This window comes from Mytilus edulis, chromosome 14 (assembly GCF_963676685.1).
Source record: "Mytilus edulis chromosome 14, xbMytEdul2.2, whole genome shotgun sequence".
Classification (NCBI taxonomy): domain Eukaryota; kingdom Metazoa; phylum Mollusca; class Bivalvia; order Mytilida; family Mytilidae; genus Mytilus; species Mytilus edulis.
Window position 1 is genome coordinate 26,698,584 of NC_092357.1, and position 24,899 is coordinate 26,723,482.

The window sequence follows — 24,899 nt, forward strand, 5'->3', positions numbered from 1 at the left end:
TTGTCAGCTGGAACCCATTCATTTTACTATGTTCTGGTCGATACAAATGAAAATTTAAACTATTTGGCACATTGCCAGGAGCACGGACGCAAAGGCTAGATTTTTCATACATGAATTTACATGACTTTTACTTGCTTCTAACTTGCAAGACCCATTCCATATATGTTTGCAACTTATATTAGTTTTAATTATGGTGTATTTTTTATAATAGATTAAAATATTAAGCTTGGCAAATGACTATTACATGTTAATTTTTGCCTTGGAAGAATGGTGATTTTAGTCCCAAATTGGCACATTTTGATTTTGATTTTAATTTAATTCTTAATACAATTGTAATAAAATAGCTAATAAAATCATTTAAAAAAGTAAAATAAATGTGTCTAAAAATTTAAATAAGACGTTTTTGTACTGCAAGTGCAAAAATCAATAAATTGGCTGAAACCAGGGAGTACATCTTTTATGCTCTTCCATTGACTTATCTCCCTTGGGCAACATGTCAGCTCCCAGTGATGGACTTGGCAGACAAAGTTTACAGCGAAGTTTGCAACTTTAATAATCTAGGAGGACTATTTGGGCTATCCCAGCATTATGCATCTACATATTACAAACTATTTAAGATATCTGAATGCACTAAAGAACAAAAGAATAATTACTACCAATGCAAGAATCTGCCAATCATGACAATAATTTACCAGACAATAATCATAACTTAGTGAATAAACATGATGCAAACTATGGTGTAGAATTTCCAACAGGAGTCCTTGTTTTATATAAGACGAGGAGTGGTTTATTTTCCTATGGTTGTTATATCATCTCGTCTTAGACATGTTAGAATATGCTTGAAGTACAGGGACTTTTATGGAATTCATTGACATCATAGTCAAGCAAGATGTCAACATCACGTCCAACCGTCTTCCAGCAAAGCCAATTTGAAAGCTGACCAAGGATCTTCATCATTTCCTGACAGGGTGTATACAGGACGAGTCATTCCACTAGGATCAGGTACATTGTACAACTCTTAACAATCAATTTTCATAAGTAGTAGTACAACTTCTTAACAATCAATTGTTAGTTCTTTATACATGTATAAAGGCCGTTTAAGGGGATCTCATTGGGGGGTGTGGGGGGGTGGGGGGGGGGTGTGGTTCTGATCCCGGAACACCGCTTATACTATGCACCTAAGGGAGCTTCCATTTGATTTTTATGGGGGGGGGGGGGGCTAGGATGAAAATTTTTGTCCTGCATCTTTTTTTAGCTGTAATTTCTGTGCTGCCTTTTTATTTTTCACTCTGTTTGGTCCTGCCTTCTTTTTTTTTTAGTTTATCTTGACTTTTTTTACCTAAATTGTCGTCCTGACTTATTTTTTTGCAAGTGTCTCATCCTGCCTTTTTTTTTACTCAAACTCCTGTCCTGCCTATTTTTTTCAAATTTCATCCTAGCCCCCTAATGAGACCCACTATATAGTCAATCTGAAATTAGGGGACCAACATTTGATACAATAGCCAGATGAAAAAAGAACAGAGGGAGTTGAAAGGGCATGTGAATATTCTTTTACACCTGACCTGTTCTAGGACATCTTATCTATTTCCCATTGCCAAGTGCAAACAAATAATATACTGTAAATTGAGAAATTATTGTAATGTTTTTATTATAGCTAGAATGTGAAAGGGTAATCATGTAAAACATTTTTTTTTTGTAATTACAATTTAATTAAAACTCACATTTTGAGTATTTTTTATATGAATCAAACAGGATATTTCTGAATATCTCAAAATTTAAATCACATTTCAGTCTTGAATTATAAAATCGCATTAATAAACCCATGCAACAGTTATATATTAAATGTATATATGGCGTGAGTCTTGGGACCATTTAATTACCAAAAAGAAAGGGGGAGGATTAAAATGGTCAAAATATCCTTGTCAGCTAAGGACAGAATTTAAATTGTTAAGCTATTAACCAGGGTACAATATACATCATGTACATGTATATTAATTTTTTGCTTAAAAAAACAATTTATAGACCATAAGCATGATAAGCATGATAGTAATCAAAATTTATTTCAACATGTTCAACATTAAGTTTTTTTTCTCTTACCCTAAGTTTAATTTTAAGTTTTTAATGGAAGTTGTACATGTTCAGGTCTTTGTTTATTAAAAAAGCTTCTACCTGGTGGTAAAGCCTCATTCCAAAACATGTTTTACATACAACATTCTGTACATGAAACACTAGATAACTTTATCTAAAGAATAATCTTGTTTAATTATCTATTATACAATGTCAATGAATGTAGGCCATGGCGACTAAAATATCAAAAGCATTGCAAACTTTTATAAAGTTCAATTTTGGGACCTTACATGTACATTGATGTACATGTATGTATAAATGTATGAATTATATTTATAGAGCCCTTTTTAAAAGAAAAAAAAAAACATGCACAGTGATGCTACACTACCCTACAATTCCTGTGATACAAAATTGAAGAATTATTTTATAGTTTAACACTTTTCATTTGTAGGACTATTATCATGATAATAGATGCAGGCAATGCTGATGATTTTTGTGAATGTGACAATAGCCAGGTCAAACTAAATACATGTAAAGAACAAGATACTGGTAAGATATTATTAACCTATATATTAATTTAACTGTTTGGAAAATATGGTTATAATGACATACAAAGTATATACGTCATCACCTTTATAATAATTATACATCAGTTTTATTGAACATGTCTTTGTTAACTTGGTTTTCCCATTGAAAAATCACTTTTATACTAATTCAATTTGTAGTAGGAATACATGTAGTACATTCGTACATATATAGGGCGGTCCTATGTTTTGCATTCAACAACTATTACATTTTCAAGATGGCCACTAAGGATGGCAAAAAAAAAATCATCATCTTTATTTCCTGTCAGTGGTAAACATGTAAATGAAAAATATGAAAAAAAGTTGTATGATTGCCAATTAGAATAGATGACATACAACTTATATGTAAGCTACATTTATAAGTCTTCATATGCCATATGGCCTTCAACAATGCACAAGACCAATACTGCATATCTATTCAGCCATAAAAGGCCAAAAAATTAGAAAATGAAAAAATATGAAAGCTAACAGCCTGATCTATATATGTACATTTATGTTTTGTGATTTTCAGATCTAGACTCACAACTAACTGAACTTTACAGCAGTCAACATCAGATTGGAAGACTGATAATGCTTCTGACAGAAACAATTTCAATCACCAAACAAGTAACAGAAACTTTGCATCTTTAAAACACTACTTACATCTTCCATGGGATGATGTTCCAAAAAATAACAGTTCATCATTAATGAAGATTTTTATGTTATGGATTTTATTTTACAAGAAAGTTAATGTACACTTGTTTTTATAGTAAAACCTTGCTGTTCAAGTATCGAAAAAACATTTAACTTTATTGAAATTTGAAGATTCATATGACTTGTTTTAATTTTGTTATTTCTCAGGATGTCATGTAGAGGTACAGTCATGACAGTAATCTAAACAGTTATTCAATTTCATTCAAAATTCTTTGAAAATTTGGCACTAGTAAATATAAACTGAAGTAATTTGTTTTTCGTCTAGTTATGGGATTTTTATGGCCAGTAACAAAGTAGTCGGTGCCTTAAGTTTTACCCTTGTACTAAAATACCGATTTTCCGTAATTCCATAATTCAGTCATTCCGAAACAAACCATTATACAGTGTTTTTTTCTAAACGCCATAGATATTGGCCTGATTTTTGGTATGTAAGTTGACTATGATGAGTTACAGATCAAGTATAAGTTTTGTTCCACTCCCCTAATTTCTGTTGAAATTACCCGCTATGGACTTTGATAAATTGTTGAAAATCACAGTTATATGCACTTTTTTCCTAAAGCTTTCAGATATTGGGCTGATTTTTGGTATGTGAGTTACAGATCAAGTTAAAGTTTCGTCATGCTACCCTAACATTTGCTGTAATTTCGGGCTTTGGACTTTGAAAAATTTTGGAAAATCAAAGTTACATGGACCTTTCTTCTATTAAAATGCTTTCAGATATTGGGCTGATTTTTGGTATGTGAGCTAACCATGATGAGTTACGTATCAAATTTAAGTTTCGTTCCGCTGTGTAATTTTTTCCAGAATTAAGGGTTTTAAACTTTGAAAATTGTTCAAAATTCACATTTATATGGTCATTTTTGTATATGCCTCCAGATTTAGAGCTGATTTTTTTATATGTGAGACAACCATCATGTTTGCATCCACATGTGTTATTGAAATTGCAGATTTTCAAATTTTTGAGACGTAGCCTTTCGTGTTGCTTTCACACATCTAGTTTAAGATACATTTATGATTATCATTTTTGTATTGACTACATTACAGTAGATGCATTTATGATTTTCATGTTTTTATTGACCACATTGCAGCAACGTAGATATATAGGCACCTGGCAAATATTACCTTGTTAGAATACTAGGCTCAAAGGGCCATAAAAAAGTCCATCTCTTAGTGTCTGTTAAAATCATCTCTATATTGCAACTGTTTACAGTTTTCTTTTTTAAACCATTATTTTAATAACTTTAGAAGAAGTATCATACATATATGTATATATATATATATATATATATATATATATATATATATATATATATATATAACTATATATATACAACTCGTCTTAACATCAACCCAACAATGTTAGATTTGGTTCTTCCCTCGCCGGGATTCGAACCAATGCTACTGTGATATCGTGACACCAAATCGCCTGCACTGCAGCATATATATATATATTGTAAAACTATCAAAATGTCAAGATCTTTTACTACCCAAAATTTTTCTGTAAAATTGGGACGTTACATCTATGAGCTATTGTCCCTGAAGTGTGTAAAGGAGTAGGTCCGGTAAGACCCCTTTTTGGCCCCAAAATATCACAGTTTTACAAAATTGTTAAAATGTAAACTTTAAGTTATTTATTGGACAGTTGAATGCTTCTGCTACATAAAAATGGGCTGTTTTTGACAATACAATTGACATATATCGGGTTGTAGCACCATTATGTCATGCTAAATTACTGAAATCTTCAATATTCTATCATTTTAGTTAAATTTTAGACGGTTTCCGTGTTAAACGAAAGTGGCCACATTCGTGTTCATTCTTAATATTGAAATGTAAGTTGTATTTTATGATAATACATAACATATATAAAGGTTGTGGATGAACACAGATGCGACCACTTTCATTTTTGACAAAAACCATCTAAAAAGTGACGTTTTTGGCATATTTGAGAGATTTTGCATATTTGAGCATGAATCTGATTGTCTTAAATGACTAAATCAGTTAAAATATTTCACATTTACTAATTGAATCAAGTGAAATAGACACTTAAGTGTTTAAAAAGTGGTCAAAATCTTTCGTCAGATGAAACTGAAATGTGAGGCCAAAATGAGTCCTTACCGGACCTTCTCCTTTACAAATTTTCAGAGTTTTCTGCTAATATCTGACAGCTATATCAATATGATATAAGAAAATATTGCAAAAGTGGTCAGAAAAACTTATTTTTACAGTCTGAACTTATTCTGAATTGTTTTAAATTTATTGCTAATGAATTATGTGTTTTTTATCGTTTTGAGGTGCACAATTTGTCAATTTAAGCTATTTCGGCTCCTGGGAGCCTCTAGATTTGTAATGAATAATTTGTATTTGTATATGATTTTTTTCTTAATGTATTAAATGAAACATTAATTAATCTTTTCCTTTTGTTGTTATACTTATTTATAAATCCAGATCTTATAATATGTCAGATTTTAAAAATTAGACGGCAAAATTGAGAACATTTGAATATGCAGGCTACCCCATTTTGTTGTGGCATATACTAGACACCAACATAATTTGCTGAGCTTAATATTTTTTTTTGATTGAGTATATATAGTTATACTTTGCAAGTAGATATGTTGTTTTACAATAATAAACGGGTCTTGGAGTATTTTGGCTCTTAAAGATGACCAAAATCAGCCATTTTGGAATTGAAGCTAAATAGAACATATTGAAACGGTTAGATTATACATACACTTTATAGACAGCATTGTTATTTCTATGCATTCTTACACTTAAAGTGATGTATTACTAGGAACAACTATCAAAAAATTATAAATGTTGCCATGTTTTTTTTATTTTAACCATCAAAATATGCCAAAAAGGCTTATTTTTGACGTTTTCAAGCAATTTCAGCTGTTTAAAGATGGCGCCTAAAAAAAATCAAGATCGGTTCAAAATTTCCAAAAAAAAATTTGTGTGGTTAATTACATCAATAAGGTGCACCAATGTGCCAAGTATGAACTCATTTGGCAAAATTGGCATTCGGACGGTTTTGCATGGTTTTCTGGCAGATTGGCTCTTAACATAAGTACTAAAATGAAATATTTATAAGAGTCAGAAAAAATGCGCGAAGGCCAATATTTTAAGAAAAACCTTACGTTTATGATTAAAACAAACTGTAAGAGGATTACTAAGTTTTACAAAAGTATTAAAATGAAATATTTGTAAAAAAACCAGAAAAAATGCACGAAGGGCAATATATTAAAGATAAAACCCACAAGTCTTCGGGTTATTCAATTACATATTTTGAAAACAAATTATCAGATGTGCACCTATATAAAGTCAGTGTCATTTTTTATATTATTGTAGAAAATCACTCATTGTTGAAAAGACATATTATCCCAAGATAAACATTAAGATTTACAATGATACAACAAATATAATCCAAGCGTGTAAGGCTATCTTTTAAAGATACAACTATGTTTATATGCACTTCTAGCGATAACACTCAGCGTGGTGGAAGAAAATAAACGTTGGTTAACTTAAAATGAAATAAAACAAAACAAAAATAGAACCGAAGCATGCTGATATATCCATTACAGAACAAATCTTACTATTAATGGAGAAAACCGATCAGCAGAAATAGAGGACGATTTTATGAAAGCAATTACAATGAAATAGAACCTTAGCGTGCAGGGATATCGTTCATAGATAAATTGTGTCTGATAAAATTGAGAATGGAAATGGGGAATGTGTCAAAGAGACAACAACCCGACCAAATAAAAAACAACAGCAGAAGGTCACCAACAGGTCTTCAATGTAGCGAGAAATTCCCGCACCCGGAGGCGTCCTTCAGCTGGCCCCTAAACAAATATATACTAGTTCAGTGATAATGAACGCCATACTAATTTCCAAATTGTACACAAGAAACTAAAATTAAAATAATACAAGACTAACAAAGGCCAGAGGCTCCTGACTTGGGACAGGCGCAAAAATGCGGCGGGGTTAAACATGTTTGTGAGATCTCAACCCTCCCCCTATACCTCTAACCAATGTAGAAAAGTAAACGCATAACAATACGCACATATAGACGTTTTATAGAAAATACAAATGAAAATGTACATTTGCATTGCTGACATACTTATTTTCAAACATTTCAATCTATTTTAACAGAAACAATATACTTATAAACGAATACTTTTTAAATTATGTTTGGGGAAATCGTCGAGCTATCCACAGTTAGTCTGAAATATATTTAATTGTGACCGTCCTTCTGTAACATATGCACACCCTAAACTCACTTCTGGTGGTAGTATAGTATTGTTAATATATTTTAAGATATTTACGGTTTATCTAATTTCATATTTAAATTGTTTTTCCTTGGTGATTAATGATTTGAAACATTCAGATTTAAACATGTCAAATTGTAAACAAAATAAGATTTTTATGAATATTAAACACTTCTAAAAAAGGTGAGTGTTGTGAAATATTTGATTTTTCAAAGTGTAACCCACATTTTGATTGTCATTATGATTAGATTAGAGTATTAAGCATATTTGATTACAAAACCAAGTATAAAGATATGTAATGAAATCAAGGTTGTCTTTTTGTTAATATGTATTTCTCATATCGTCAAGCAAATCTAGTTCGCAATATAATTTTAAGTTTTAAAAACAAACACCTGTGGATTAATTTTTTTTCACTTTGAGTATAGCTTATTGGGAATTGCTTGGATATTTTATTTCATTTAATGGTTTTGCAAATAGATTTTAAAAAATTGACCATTCGTTGAAAATTTTAATTCGTGGTATGCCTATTACCATCAAAGCCATTGCATTTGAAATTCTTTTAACATTTATGAACCACAGTATATTTCATTTCACATTGTGATAGCCTTATGATTATCTAATGTAACCCGAAATGACAGTAACCCCTAGTGTTTCGTACTGCAAAATATATTTTTCAAAACCATAATTTGTATAAACAAACAGAGAATAATAGTTGTTATGTAAATCTATGGATATCCTAAAACTACATTACTAAGTTATAACGATTTAATTTCATTACTGCATCTGTTATCTGCGTATCGGATGGATGTTACTTATACATGATTTATATCAGGGTGTCAGATTTTATCTTCAATCATTTACCAGATATTTCTGTCTAGGTGAATGACATTAAAGGTGTTTTTAATGATTTTCTGTTTATCCATCTTCAAAAGTAAAAGTTAAAACGTAAAACTGTATTGAAAACTTAGATTCTTAAACGCCCTTGACGAATACACTTTTAAGTATGCAATGGTATAAGTTCTGAATTATCATTATCTTCCTTGTAAGTTAAGCAAATCCACACAACTTTAATTTGCAACTTTTGTGTATTTGTGTTTTTCCAATAATTATGATATGGAAAAAGAGTTGCTCAAACAAAACCAGAAAACACACCAAACAAACATTTCCAATGATTTTTTTTTCAACATTTGAATTTTTGAACAAAACGTGACAATTGGTACAGTCAGCATACATTCTGGTTTTTATATGATAACAAACATATATGATTAAATAAATTCTGAAGTGAAATGGAATGTATTTAGTTTTTTGTGATCCTAAGATATACAGTTTTGATTCTACTTGATAACTCAGACATGTTGTAAGCAATCTGAATAATTATAAAAATGTTATCAAATATTTCTTAAACTTTAAATCAGATGATAATTGTATTGATAATTGTATTTCATTAAACACGAGAAGATTTTTAAAATGATACTAACTGCTGTTTACATGAAAACCATTAACCTCCGTATTAAGCATGATAAGTAGAAATTTTACATAGCCACATGCTATACATAAAATCCCTCAGCTATACATTCTAAATTAAAAAAAAATTGGGCGATTTCATACAGTGACTCAAAAAGTAAATGTTAAATAATTATCTTTAATTCCACTTTTTTTTTATTATAGGAGTATACTGCATCAATCATTATGTGCATTTTGAATGTGTTATGAAATAGTATATACACATGTGCATGTTTAGAGAAATTGTTTTAAACAAAATGTCATTCACAATAATAAAACATTTCTTGCGTAAGTCTCCTATTTTTCTATTTTGTTCTTTTTCAATTTAACACTATTGTACACTTTTATTGCGTAAATAAGACATTTTATACGAATATTGAATTTCATTTATGTTGTGTAGTTGTGAAACATATTATTTGAAATCATGGACCGCTATTTTCGAGTTATAACGCAACAGAATATGAGGTAACTGATATAAATTAAAATCAGGTCCCACTATTTCCGAACTCTTTTGCAATAATATTCAGTGTTTATATTGTAACAGTTTTTTTTAAAATTATAAGTTAATGACCAGGTATACATTTTGTTTGTTCCTTCACATAACTGTAACACATGTTGTTACATAGAACATTCTTGGTACAATTATTTTGTGTATAAGATGCTACATCTTCTACCCTTCACCCATAAGTAAGCTTTTCTCTTTTACCCGAACATTGCCTACCAAATTAAATAAGACATACCAACTTTGTTTTTTTTTCTACATTGTAATTGCGTTTTCAATTTATTTTCGACTTATGACCGTGTTTCTACCTGAAGTAATTCTTTGCCCCACTTCCAGGCCTAGTGCATTTGAGAATTTTGTAGTATTCCTCAGCCTGATACGACTTAATAATTACATAGAGGTTAGATACCGCGTCCAACACTTTATTGCATTTAAAAAGAACGGCTACATATTAGAATTGCAGCTACTTATTAATCATTTGTATAAACAACTGTTAAAAAGGTTTTCCGTATAGATCGCCAGACAGATTACAGAGTTAACTTTTTTTTTAAATTCAAACGATTTATGAAGGTATATAACTTTTGAATATACGATTATCGGACCAACAATACCTAGTGGATTTAATTTTACAAGCAGATGCTACAATGATACGATAGAAATTCTATTTTATTCAATAGTCATTACAATTAATCCATTTGCCAATATTGCTTATATACATTCACCTACCTTTGGTGTTTTTGTGATGATGACGGTATTTTATTTGTATATTTGTATATACGTCCTGTTCATCTATATCACAATAGTGTTTATCATTATTTCGTATGACAATTTTATTTGTTTTTAACCACTTAATCGTGTTGAAAAATATATGTCGTACATTTCTTAATACAATCTGCCGCCTTATGTTATAAGATCAACTGCATCTTTCCTTGAAATGTACCTCCAATTTTCCGGTTGAAAGATTACATAGGTTGCCTTCATCTAAACAAAATACACAGGTGTACGTCTAGTTCAGGTCAATTTGACAACATTTACATATCAACGAGGCAGTTAAAGGTATGAAGACAGTTTTTTTTCAGCAACACATTAAGCATCCTACTATATACATTTTTTATCAGATACATAAATCAACGTAATGCGTGACTTGTCACAATATTTCAAACTAAAAAAGTATAAAAAAAATCGAGAATGGAAATAGGTAATGTGTCAAAAAAACAATAATCCGATCAAAGACAACACGTAGTCAACGGCCATTCATGGGTATACAACACAACGAGAAAATGAACGTCTCACTCAACGCTGAAACATATGAATAATTCACAAATATAAAAAATCATCTTTTTATTATTCTTCATTTTGACAGTATTTTTTTTCCGATATGAAGATCAAGGGAAAGGCAGCGTTTAATGTGAGTATTACTGTTAGTTAAAGTAAGTTCAGCAGGATATATCTCTTCATCGAAATATATATAAAAAAAAATATTTTTACGATCGACACAACCATCACTGAATTTCTGTAAAATACAGTTTAATAGCCATTGAGACAACTATGTATAACGTAAATGTTGATATCAAATTAATTAGATTTCTTCGCCCTAAAACTGAATGATGTCTGATACCAAACGGACATTCAAACTCATCATTTGAAAATAAACCGACAACGCAAGGGATAAAAAAGAAACAGACAAACAGACAAATGAAAATGGCCATTGTTATATTATAGTTCGTTTCTGTGTGTGTTATATTTGAATGGTGTGTTTCTGTTGTGTCGTAGTTCTCCTCTTTTATTTGATGTGTTCCCCTCGGTTTTATTTTGTAACCTGGATTTGTTTTATTGTCAATCGAATTATGAATTTCGAACAGCGGTATACTACGGCTGCCTTTACTAGAAAACAAAAATTAAAACCACAGACTCAGCAACACAAAGCTGATAACAATATGTGGTTGATATCAAGTGATCAAGAAGGGCAAGCAGATAGAACGTACATATCATTAATGATTGAAACTGAATCTTTATATACAAATAAATAAAGATGAAGGAAAGGCCAAATGTGAACAATAGTAAAAGAGAAAAATGATTGTTTTATAAAACAACGCACATGTTAGAGAACGACACACATATGCGTGCGACATTTTCATTATTACTTAAATTAAAGGTCAACCGGTTGTGAATTTGTACAACATGATTGAACAGAACACAACACGAAAATATGCTATCAAAATGTCAATAATCATATAAAATAAAGGAAATTTTTATTTATATAGTTGAACAATGATATGGTTTTCCCATTTGATTGGTGTTTTATTGCGAGTATCTACACTTCACTTCTACACAATCGTATATATAAAGAATAGTTGTTTCAAAATATATGATTGGATATTTCATGCAAAAATATGGGTTTTTTCAGTAATGAAAACAATAAACATGCTGATACACAATTATGTAATCTAAGTGTGATGAGATCATAAATAAGGATCAACATTTTCTTTGTGACAACATTTATGTTCGTTTCAGTAACAAAATCTTCACGCACAAAAAAAAAAGGAAATAAAACAAGGTGGAGGCGCCTTTCGTTCTCAAGTTGTACAGAATAAACCCTTAAGCGAGATTTAAATAACAGAAACAATCGGTTTTCAAAATCAACCAATACGATATTTTCAGACAATACATACAAAAAAGTATCAATATGTTCTATTAGCTATTAATGATTGAAACTTTTAGATATCGAGGAAAACATGAATGAGCTTACATGAAATAAATCAATAATAGACTTAAAGCATGCAAGACCATTTCCTATCAGTATAAACAAAAATTTGTTTGTACAATGATAAAACAGAGGAGACACCTTACAAATACAAAATAAATATAACGAAGGGGAGGGGGTAGTAGTGGTTGGGAGGTTGCATGTTTTATTTTTCTTTGAACGACTATGTTCAGGGTAAACTTTTAACCCAAAAAAATCAACGCATTAAACACAATTTGATAAAAATGTTTAGATTCGATTTATTTACGAAATTATGCGAAGAAAAGTAATTGAATTTAAATCTTTAACTATTATATTTTTTTACTATTAATACAGAAAACTGCTCAATTTAAAAAAAAAATAAAGACGACATTTAGATAAAAACTGAAATAAAATGGTTACAGAAATAGATTCCATTTGTGACTAGCTATCTCTGAAAGATAAAATCGTTTTTCACTTTTAGTGATTGAAACTGGATGCGGATAAAGAAAAACATTTTTTTTTTCAATTGAAATGCAATAAAATAAAAAGGAAATAGTAGCAAAGCATGACGATATATCCATTACAGAAAAATACTTACCATTAAAGCAGACAACAACCGATAAAAAAACAGATGATTTAAGATAGATATTGATATAAAATTAAAACATAAATAGAATCCTAGCATGAACAGATATTCTTTATAGAAAAACGCTGTCTGATTGACTTCAAATAAAATTGTATCTGCATGTCTATCATCCTTTATATTTTATAAAATATTTCACACTCTTGTCACGGAAACAAAATACTTATAGTGTTATACTTTTATAATTAGGTTTGACGATATCACACATTACAATGTGTGCACAGTCAAAATACAAATTATTATTTTTATTGTAAAAATTATACTTTTTTACAAAATTATTATTTGTACACAACATGTATATATAACTATCCAACACGTTATTTAACATGATCATGCACAGTAGAATATTTAATAAAAAAAACTGTATTCATTCATTTTAATAACGGTTGTTTATGCATTATAACGTAAATGTTAAGCAATAGAATAACAATGCACACTCGAAACCTGCAATATTAGTGAAGTGTTATTAGATTCCTTTCTACTATTGACGTCTTTATATTTACACAAATTAGACGTACTTCTCAACCATTAATCTTTATTTTGCATTTGCATATCATAACATATTAGGATCATCATTTTTGGTTAAGTTGATACAATCAATTAAATTGGTTACACTGTACTTTAAAAGTAAACAGTCTTCTTTTCAAGCTGACAAACAAATTCGTATGCAAGTGAGACTTGGTCTTTATAGTGAGTGTCTATCTCATAAATGCTTTAATCTTTAAAGAGGGTGTCCATGGAAAAACCAGGCAGTGGATGGCATATGACATATTTTGTTTTTTCATCTATTTCATATCACAAATACATTCTTTCTCAAAGTTAAATTGTGTTTTTATATTAACTGAAACAAATAAAGAGAAAAAAATACATAGAAAGCATTGAAAATAAACGTGTGAGGTCACTGATTGCATTTAGTTTCTAATAAGAGATGTTAAAAACATTAAAAAATACGGAATGATTTCCGTTAAAAAAAATGCGTAGTTATGGGAGATCTATTGATATAATCGTCATGTTTATACATTGTACTTGTTTATGAATATAACACAAACAACTAAATGTGAAGTAGCAACAACTGTTTGTAATAAGAATTAATAATTGTATCCAGATATTCATTATTAATGTTATTTATACTTAATTTTACCAAATAATCTCCCACAATATTAAGTGGTAAATTAAACAGGGATACCTGATGAAATGATGTACACCAAATTTAATTGTTTAACAGTAATATGTGCAAAAAGAATAGAAAACAAAATGAATGTGCTATTGGCAACGAGACAACTCCAAATACATGCAGCAATCGTAATATGATTCTAAAATTGCAGGACGGCTATCACAGGGAACATGTCATTAACACTGCAAAAACATCGAAAAGTAAAACATAATTTATTTTGATAATGTTTACCCTGTTTCGTATGGGAAAAGGTACATATGTCATTGTGTTGGTGGTAGAATTGAATTGACGGATCACAATTGGCCCATCATCGTAAGGCGCGTTCTGGCATTTTTATAATTGGAAGGATTAAGTGCAACCGATTGTTAGAATGCCTGTGTTGCGGATATCTTATCACCTACTAACTGAAAAGCAATGTCAAGAAGGGTGTTGGCTTCTAGTGTGTTATACTGATTTGTTTTTAGATAATTTTCTTCTATTACCAGTTGTAAACTTAGGATAGAATCCTGGCATTCTCTGATATCCTTGAGATGAAAATGACAGAGGAATGTCAGGAAATAAGCATACGCTGTAGATTCATAAGTTCGTGATGTAATCGCTATGTCCATTTTAAGTTCGTCTGGTATCAAGCCAGAATTCTTCTTAAACATGACCGCTCTTACCAACAGTATTCTCAGCAGATCCACAACACACTTCTCCTTCAATGATTTCAATTTTAGCAACTGGTAATGGATATATGACATATTCATGCCAAGAAACAGCTTTTCGGGAGTGCATTTAGCTAAAGTATACTTGGTGATGAGAAGAGCTTGTTGGTATTGTTTTGTCTTATAGAAAAACGATGCTACCATAAGCCATCCAGATGCAGCGTCATGATATACATTCTGTAGCAGAGTACTAAGACAGGATCTATACTGTTCGTATTGGTATTTATTACCATTATATGTACTGTCTACCGATATTTCCTGGGCATGCAAGTGGCACGTGTGTGACAAGGAGTATTTGTATACGTGATATATTGAAAAGTTATCACACGAATTAAAAACTATCTTACTTAATGTTTTATTGAATTCATCCGATTTATTTACAGGAAATCGATACAACATTTTTGATTTCAATGTCTTTTCCACTTCTTTTACATATATTGTATGTGGTTCGATTCGAAAAATCCTTTTTGATATATCAAAGTTAGACATTTGATCTGAAAATAATATGCATCTCCAGCCATAGCTTTGCAACGTATAAAGTTTCTCTAAAAGGATTTCTCGATCAAGGCCCACAATTTTGTCGAACAAATTGTTTTCTGGAATGAAGTAATGCAGGCAAACAGAGTTCTCAACAGAATAAATCAGCCTGTTAAGACATCGTACAAAACAAGGTATCATATTATCAGGTTTCCACACAGATTGAGGCATTTCTTCGGATATCCAGAATACTATTGTTTTTAGAAAATATGAACAAAGTATATCTTTACATTTTGAGTACATGGATATGATATCTTTCAAAATAATTTTTAAGAGAGCATAACACAGTAACTGTGTGTGCGTAAAAGTGTTTATCAGAAGTCGTTCACCAACTGAAAAGGATATTCGCCATTCTAAATCTTCTTTTGGCGATCCCTTGACTCCGATCGGTACAAAAATTACTCCGTGTTTAATTATACTTTGTTTGACATTATTACCAGGCCATGAGTTAGTTGATCTAGATAGCCACTGTGCTGCAGATGATATCCATATTGGACAATGAAAACAAATGGCACTGTCAAATTTTCCATCTTTGTCAGAAATACACGGGCCATGAATTGTAAATTGACCCAACAAGAAACGTTGTTTAAATAATGAACTAGACATATAATATTTACTGTTCTGTTCTACACAACACTTGGAAATGAGTTGATATCTGTTATACTCTAATCTCAATTGAGAATAACCAGCTTTTACATCGTCTCCTTCTACTAAAAAATATGTAATCTTTGGATCGATGTGGGGTGTCAAATTTTCCAAAACCTCGATATGTTTATCTACATGCATGATGTCTAAATCACTGCCTCGCATCTCAAGACCTTCCCCAAAACTTCCACTTGTAATATATTCCGAACCTGTGTTACTTAAAATATTGTCTCTGACAGCATTGAATGTTCTAATACGTTGAACATAATCTTCTGTTCCAACTATATTTTGACACATATATTCATACAGTGCTATTGATATGCTCGGTGTTAAAGTGTCTGTAAAAAAATAAAACAAAATGTAATTTTCTACAAATGAGTTTGTATTCATATGATGAAGACATAATCTTTCAATCAGTTTGATTGAGGTCTGGAGCTGGCATGTCAGTTAACTGCTAGTAGTCTGTTATTATTTATGTATTATTGTCATTTTATTTATTTTCTTTTGTTACATCTTTTGACATCGGACTCGGACTTCTCTTGAACGGAATTTAAATGTGCGTATTGTTATGCGTTTATTTTTCTACATTGGGTAGAGGTATAGGGGGAGGGTTGGGATCTCATAAACATGTTAAACATCGCCGCAATTTTGCGCCTGTCCCAAGTCATAAGCCTCTGGCCTTTGTTCGTCTTGTATAATTTTAGTTTCTTGTGCATAATTCGGAGTTTAGTATGACGTCCATTATCACTGTACTAGTATACATATTTTTAGGGACCAGCTGAAGGACACCTACGGGTGCGGGAATTCTCGCTACATTGAAGACCCATTGGTGGCCTTCGGCTGTTGTCTGCTCTATGGTAGGGTTGTTGTCGCTGTGACACATTGCCCATTTCCTTTCTCAATTTTATTGTATATACATGTTACTTCGAATTTAAGATACTAATTGAAAATGCATAAGTTGTACATTAAATAAAATTGAGAATGGAAATGGGTATTGTGTCAAAGAGACAAAAACCCGACCATAGAGCAGATAACAACCGAAGGCAATCAAAGGGTCTTCAATGCAGTGAAAAACTCCCGCACTAGGAGGAGTCCTTCATCTGGCCCCCAAAGAGATATGTTACTAGTTCAGTGATAATGAACGTCATAGAAAACTCCAAATTATACACAAGAAACTAAAATTAAGAATCATATAAGACTAGCAAAAGCCAGAGGCTCCTGACTTTGGACAGGTGCACAAATGCGGTGGGGTTAAACATATTATTTGATATCTCAACCCTTCCCCTATATGACTTGCCAATGTAGAAAATACGAACTCACATCAGTACGCATAGTAAAACTCCGTTTAAACCAGCAACCTGAGTATAAAAGGGTTGTATCCCTTGAATTCTTAACATCTGTAAATAATTGAAAAGGTTCAAATCAGAGAGACAATGTTTTATGAATAACTTGTATTATCACTTGTAATTTATTAAGATTTTTGTTACATGTATTCTTTCAAGAATTTTCAACATATTATATGAATAAAAAAAAATCTTTTTATCTTTTAAATATTACATTTTTAAATATCTAAAGTGAAAATATTTTTTAGGTAAAATTTGAATTTTGAAGGCGAAGCCTGACAACAGCTGATTCTGTTTGTAAACAAATGCACATGGTAAACAATGTTCATGCATAATAAAGACAGCACCTACCTAATTTGCAGAAATATCCAATGTTTAAATCCCTTTGAAATATTACATTAACTTTCCTTCCAGAAAACATATTTTGTTAATTAATCCAATAAGTTAAATTGTATATCATTGAGTGCAAACTAATAAAACAAGGTAAATTTTTTTTATAATTTTAGTCACTACGGTTGAAATAAAATAAGTATATAATGAATTAGTACAATTTATGTCCCAAGTAGGGTTTAGATTAAGGGTTTGGGTACAATTCCCTCACCAGATTCGAAACACAATCGGCAATAACCTCCCTCCTGACGATCACAACAGTTTCATCGACCCCATCCTTATTTAAAAGCCTGCATTTCTTCGCGATATGTTGAGGTCTGCTCCATGCTTCTCTATCCTGCATCATTCTCAAGAATAAATTATATTTCAGTTTTCTTATTTCACTATTTCGTGCATGTGCTCTCTGTCCTACACCTAACCAACTTTGTCTATTTTGTGTCACATGTACACAAGGATTACAAAAGCAATCCTGACACATATCTTCATCATTGGTATCATTTCCAGCACTTTGTTGATCTGACCCACTTTGACCAGTTCCATGAGTTGCAATAATATTGTTTTCTGCATTATCTTCTAAATGAAGATTAGATGTACTTGATGATGCTATCTTATTAAAATCCCAATCATTGTGGCTAAAAAATGCCTGAATTGCAAGTGTTTGTTCTTCAGTTACAGTTAAAGAAAGAACATTTTGATTATTTTGGTTTTCCATTTTACTACAGATTTCAAATATGTCATGTGTAACAGTTTAGGTGTGCCAGTATTTCTTTGCACACTTTTGACGAGGGTTTGGGGATTGTTTAAAATTTTAATGCCCAATTAAGTGGTTTTTTTTTATCTTTACACGAAACACATAAGTGTTATGTACTGTGATTTATATACCTAAGATAAATGTAAAAGCTGCTGAATTGACACTATATTTGATCACATTTCTATACTCTGCTTGTGTTACCCAAGTTCACCCCAGATCAACAGTGAGATCTAGCATTTTGACAGTGTGGGAAACCCACATTTAATTTATTTTTGATGAGAAGTTTCCAATAATTGCATTACAAATACAAGTGAAATCTAAAAAAAATATTGAATAATATCTCCCAAAAACACTTGAGAAAAAGTATAAAAACAAATATCTGTTTTTAAAATAAAACGTAATTTTCATTCACCCCTGCTTTGAGTGAAAATTGAAATGTCCAACATCAGTCATGTCATTAGCTATCAAATTTTGGAGGGAAATTTAGAAATAGAAATTTTCATAATCAGGGAAGCACTTGCCGTAAGTATGAATGAAAAAAGAAAATATTTAAAAGATAAAGTTGAGAGTGTTAAAATAAGGAATGACATGAGGAAAGAAAACCCAAACCTGTTGAAGGAAAAGGGAATTTTTCTTCTGGATCTATTGATGAGAAAAATTTGATATATGAAATGACCAATGACATTACACAGGCAATGGGTGGTGGGACCCCAAACAGGACTACAAATAAAGACATGTTATTTGAAGTAATGACATTCTACATTAAAAACAACATAACACAACTAGATGAAGATTAACATATGGCTGAGGAAAACAATATACCATTTTTGGACTGTTCTTTTACATCATGTAATGATGAAACATCAACAAAGAAACTGTTTGTCACTGCCGAAACATCAATCGAGAACCTTATTAAAAGAGTGATAAACCATGGACAAGTTTGTAACAGTCAGTTGCAGCTTAACTCAACTGATATTAAGGGCCATGTTGGAGTATGCAAACTTAAATGTGAGGAAAAACATGAACTACTCTGGTCAAGCGCACCGTATATGGGAGACAAATATCTATGAAGAAGGTATCGATATTGTAACTGATGCAAGACATGGTACCAGAAAAAAAACTATATGTACATAGACGTCATTTGCCTTGGTGCCAGAACACACAAAGTTTTACGTGTTGAAACAATTTCAAAAGTGAATTGTACAAGTGCACAAAAACATGAACTCATAGGAACAGAGAGGATTTGCGAGTATTTTAAAAATCTCAGAGATGAGTACGAGGTGAAAATTTGTGTTCACTGTCATGACATAAATACCAGTGATAACAAATTTACCCGCATTAATGGAATTGACACAGACTCGACAAATGATACCTGGCATGCCACTACAAACATAGCCAAAGAAATCAAGACCATTTGTTCTGGAGCAAGATACAAGGAAGGACAAACGTGGCACCATGAGTTATCTGACAAAGCACCAAGTATAAAAACTCATCTGTATTTGGCAATGAAAAATGCAATAAGGATCCAGTGAACCTTAAACTAAGTCTATTGAATATAGTTGAACATTATAAGAACATGCCACTACAAACATAGTTAAAGAAATCAAGACCATTTGTTCTGGAGCAAGATACAAGGAAGGACAAACGTGGCACCATGAGTTATCTGACAAAGCACCAAGTATAAAAACTCATCTGTACTTGGCAATGAAAAATGCAATAAGGATCCAGTGAACCTTAAACTAAGTCTATTGAATATAGTTGAACATTATAAGAACAATCATGAACATTGTAGTCAATTATCAAGGTGTAAAACTGATTCGAATTATGAACCAACTAAATATTTAATCAAGGATTCCGAAGCAGAGATGTTATTAGGTCGGGCTCTAATGATCCCCCAGGTATATAAATCGTCAAGTGATTATGTTCATTGTATGGACAGTTAATATGTGGAAAGTTTCAATAATGCCATTCTTCAATATCATGACAAGAGAATTAACTTTTCCAAACAAATTTATATTTTTCGGACAAACCTAGCTGTATTGGATTGAAATGAACATGTAAATAGGCAAACCAGATCATCAAAAACTGTTCAAGATGCAAAAAACCCACGAAGACAAGTAAAAGTGAAAATTTTGAAAAGGAAATCTTATAACATGTGGTCTGAAATCTGGGATCAGTTAGTTCAAATTTCTTGGATTATGATATTTGATCTCATATTTTAAGTCAATTCATTTAAACATAATTATAAGTAAATATTTGTTTTCTTTATTTTTGTAATTATATCTACTTCAAACCATAACTATTTTCACCATAGTGGATAAGATAATTAAATCGTCTGCTACGAATTCGCCAAGCATGTGCATTTGTTTTGTTTACATTGATTAGCTGCTGTTTATATACATCTTGTACCTCCTACATCACCTTATCAGTCAAATGTTAATTGCGCATGTCTTATCGATCAGGTTGATCGGATGTTGCTTGTTTAAGAGAGGTCCTAGTCCAATGTCAGAATGGGAAACAAAATAAACTTAAAAAACATGATGTTTAGGACAAAGCGGCCGAATTTCAGTCAAGAAAAAGTAATTACAATTATAAATCGGCCTCAATATTAATAGCAACCAATATTTTATTAAGTGTTGCAAGATCTTCTTTATTCAGCAGGATCTTTTTCGGAAACAATACGTTCCCTTAAATTAAAAAAATAATTGAGATTAGTTAAAACACTGTCCTTATCAAAAAACATCTACATGTGTATGTAGTATTTTTTTAGAGAAATCTTAGCAGATAACTGTTTTTCGGTTGCAAAAGTTACTTTCAATTATAAATCCAAGAAGTAATGATCTTCTAGAAGATGTAATGATATAAAATATTTAGGAATAAAAGAACTGTTCTTGTAAGGATTTTGTTTGTTTGCTAGACAAAACAAGATTACAATTGAATAAAACGTCAATGTTACGTTCAATTTACTATTTGATTTGTTAATAATTTGAATTCAACATCAATCATGATATAATCTCTTGGCAAAGAAAATGAACACATTCATTCTTTGTTTTCTGTAGAATGCGATTCAAGGACAAACACACACATGTGTTTTACTACGATTTACTTTTGATCAAATGAATCAGAATCTAATAACATTTCGGTTTTATTTTATAAAGTTGTTTTTTTACGGGAAAGATTTATAAACTAAATGTCGATATTTATTTTAGGGAAACTAAACACTGCGGGTTTTCCAAATCTGATGAAATGTAATACGCTCGTATATATGTAGGACTCTAAAGTGCCATGGGGACGCTAAAGTACGATAGTTACGCTAAAGTGCGATGATGTACGCTAAAGTGCGATGCTTCAAACCGCTGTTTTTTTATGCTGGAAAAAGGACTTGTATCCTGTAGTCGATCATTTTACTATTTAGATACAAAATAGTATTCGCATAAATAACCTGTATCTTGCTTTTTTTTTTGGAAGCGAACGAATACATTAAAAATCATTGTTTGTGTTGCAGTATACTGCGGTCCCCGTTAAAATATTGGAAAGTAACGTCGGTTAAATAAAAGTACATTTGTTCAAGCGTAATATGAATTGTGAACTAAAACATCAGTTTGTTCATTGTAGGAAATTATAACATGTATTTGTTCTCGCTAGAAAAAAAAGAGGTAAAGCTTGGCGAACACCGCCGTTTCTCGCACTTAAATTAAAGTTTAAAAAATTACATAATTTTACTTTATTACGTGTTCAAACCTCTAAATTTAGATACATTACGTATCGATAAATCATAAAGCCTATCACATCATATGTTATACCTTAGCAAACTAGCTTTTGCAAAACTACTTGTTTTTAACATCGTTGTACTCTAATGTTTTAGCCTTTAAACACTACCCTATTGTTCCATCGCACTTGAGCGTGCTATACCATCGTACATTACCAAAAAACAACCATCACACTTTAGCGTGACCATCGCACTTTAGAGTACCATCGCACTTTAGAGTCCTACATATATAAATATATATAAGAATTTGAAATCAATTTACTTATTTCCGTTTTGAAATTCCAAATAAGGTGCAATAAAGGTAATTTAAAAAACCAAGTTCAAATATGAATGTAGTCAATTGGATTTCACAACTAAATTTGAAGCCCTTTAAACAAAGATACATCATGAATCAATCGTGATAAAAGTGTAACATTGTGTGTCCTTGCACACATTGTGAATAGAAAAGTTAAGAAAGGGTAATACTGAGCTGTTGGTCAAGGTAATTTATTGCCTTTTCAATCAATAGCTCAGCTTGTACATGTATCTAAATCGGTAGCCTACAAACAACACTGCTATACTTTGAAAGCAGCATTAAAAAACGTTTCACAACCATTTGTTTTGAAATTTTCTAGTTTTGAGCAGAACAACATTTCATTCAATCGCAAAATATATTAAAGTTGTCCAGAACTTTTATATCGTTAAAGAGAAATAGAAACAGAGTGCAAATTAACTTTCTGTCAATCTCTTCAATATTCAGTTATGCGTGGTTTTTTTTCAAAAATATTTACGGTCGGCTGTTTTGTGTAACGCAGAGTTTTGAAATATCGTTACTTGAAAGTTGCTGGTAGTTATGATTTTACTTTTAAAAGAAGACACTATTTCTGTAGATTGAGATAAAAGAGGAGCGAAATATACTTAAGGAAAAGTCAAAGTCATAGATAAAAAAAAAACGCCATGGCTAAAAAAACGTATACATAAAAGCACACAAGACACAAAATAGAAAACTAAGCAACACGAATTCCACCAAATAGTCTTAGTTCACTGATTTATATCGGTAGTCTGTTAGTATATATTGTTTGTAGAGTTGGTGATTTATGTAACAAAGACGAGTTCAGTGTTGGAATTCATTATATATTTGTTTGCACGTTCTTCAATGGTGAATAATAGAATTGGAAATTTGTTATTTTGTATGAACTAGTTAATTACTGAATGTAATGTTACCGGAACGGATTTCTGATTTGTTTCCTCTATTAGTATTTTTGTAATGTCAGACACATTTCCTGTCAAAATTGTTCTGCTTTCAAAACTTATATTTGCTGGTTATAAGCGCCATAGAGTAAGTTCTTTACCTTTATTTATCTTAAAACTATTGTTAGATAAAGTTTACATAAGTATTTTTACTGATTATAAAGTATACGCTTTGAATTATGTCACACATAAATCACGTTGTTCAAATCACTGTATGAAAAGTGCGAATTGTCAAATGAGTTGATCACATGGGTCATGTCAGATTTTTTAATTTTTACTGTATGGACCGGGTGAATCGTAATAAAGTTTTTTTTTTTTTATTTTCAAGATTTTACTTTCGGCGTTATTCATCCAATATTTTTATGTTTGATATTGATTGTATGTTATAAATGACTTATGATTGATACATGTATGTTTGCTTGTTATTTACATTGTGATATTTTCTTTTGTGTAGTCTTTTACCCTCAGTAGAAGGAGAAATAAACATATCCAAATTTATAGTGTTCTTTGATTTTGGTTCATGTAACATCACAGTAAAAGATCTCATACAGCAGCAGCAAAGATGAGTCAAGCTGAAGGACATGCGTTTTCAGACAAATTACAGTCATTTTGTGAAAGTAGAGATGATTACGATAAATCATTGGACAAAAACATTCAATTGGTTAAACAACTACTTTTAGACTTTGATGAATGCTTTGATGAAGTTCATGCTAGTAATAAGCCATCTCAACAAAGACGTTCATCTGTGCAAGCGTCTCCTGATAGAAGTCTACCTGTGCAACAATCTTTTTGCATAGGTTCTCCTGTGCCACAACAACCATCTGTGAGTACAGATTCTGTAACATTAGCTAGTTCAGCTACCCAACAAAGACAATCAAAAGATCTTGAAGCCAAACGTATTAGATTAAAGTGTTTAGAAACTGAGATTGAGATTCGGAAGCAAACAGCAGCGTTAGAGGCACTGTTAGAGTTGAAAAGTGCTCAAAGTGACTATCTGTTAAGTTTAGATGATCATGATCAGACTTTAGTTAAACGAATAGATTCTGATGAACGATTTCGTAGTGACACAAGGACAGATTCTAATAACAACAACCATGTGACTTTTTCATCTAGTACTCCACATGGCCAGGCTAGCCAAAAGTTCACAAGTGATAATTATGAACAACCAAGTCATATTGAACCAGTGTCAACGCTAAATGCATCTGCTTCCACATTTAAACCAAAAACAATAGATGATTCAACCTTACAATCTGCCACTGGACTAAGTCGTTTTTTGATTAAGAAAGATCTCATCTTAAATCGCCTATCGAAATTTGACGATAATCCCATGCTATATGTTTCATGGAAAATAAGTTTTAAGGGCATCATGCT

At 31.3% G+C, this 24,899-nt stretch overlaps 1 protein-coding gene and 1 long non-coding RNA gene across 2 annotated transcripts; one reads left to right on the plus strand and one right to left on the minus strand.

Moving 5' to 3' along the window:
• The first annotated feature begins 65 nt into the window (after positions 1-65).
• LOC139502767 (uncharacterized) lies at positions 66-4,118 on the plus strand. Its single transcript, XR_011658931.1, has 3 exons — positions 66-1,002; positions 2,519-2,616; positions 3,163-4,118. It is a non-coding gene; the product is annotated as an uncharacterized lncRNA (long non-coding RNA).
• A 10,403-nt stretch (positions 4,119-14,521) lies between these two features.
• Positions 14,522-16,342, minus strand: LOC139504086 (uncharacterized). Its single transcript, XM_071294146.1, has one exon. It carries the CDS (start codon positions 16,340-16,342, stop codon positions 14,522-14,524), a length of 1,821 nt encoding a protein of 606 aa, XP_071150247.1.
• Between the last annotated feature and the right edge of the window lie 8,557 nt (positions 16,343-24,899).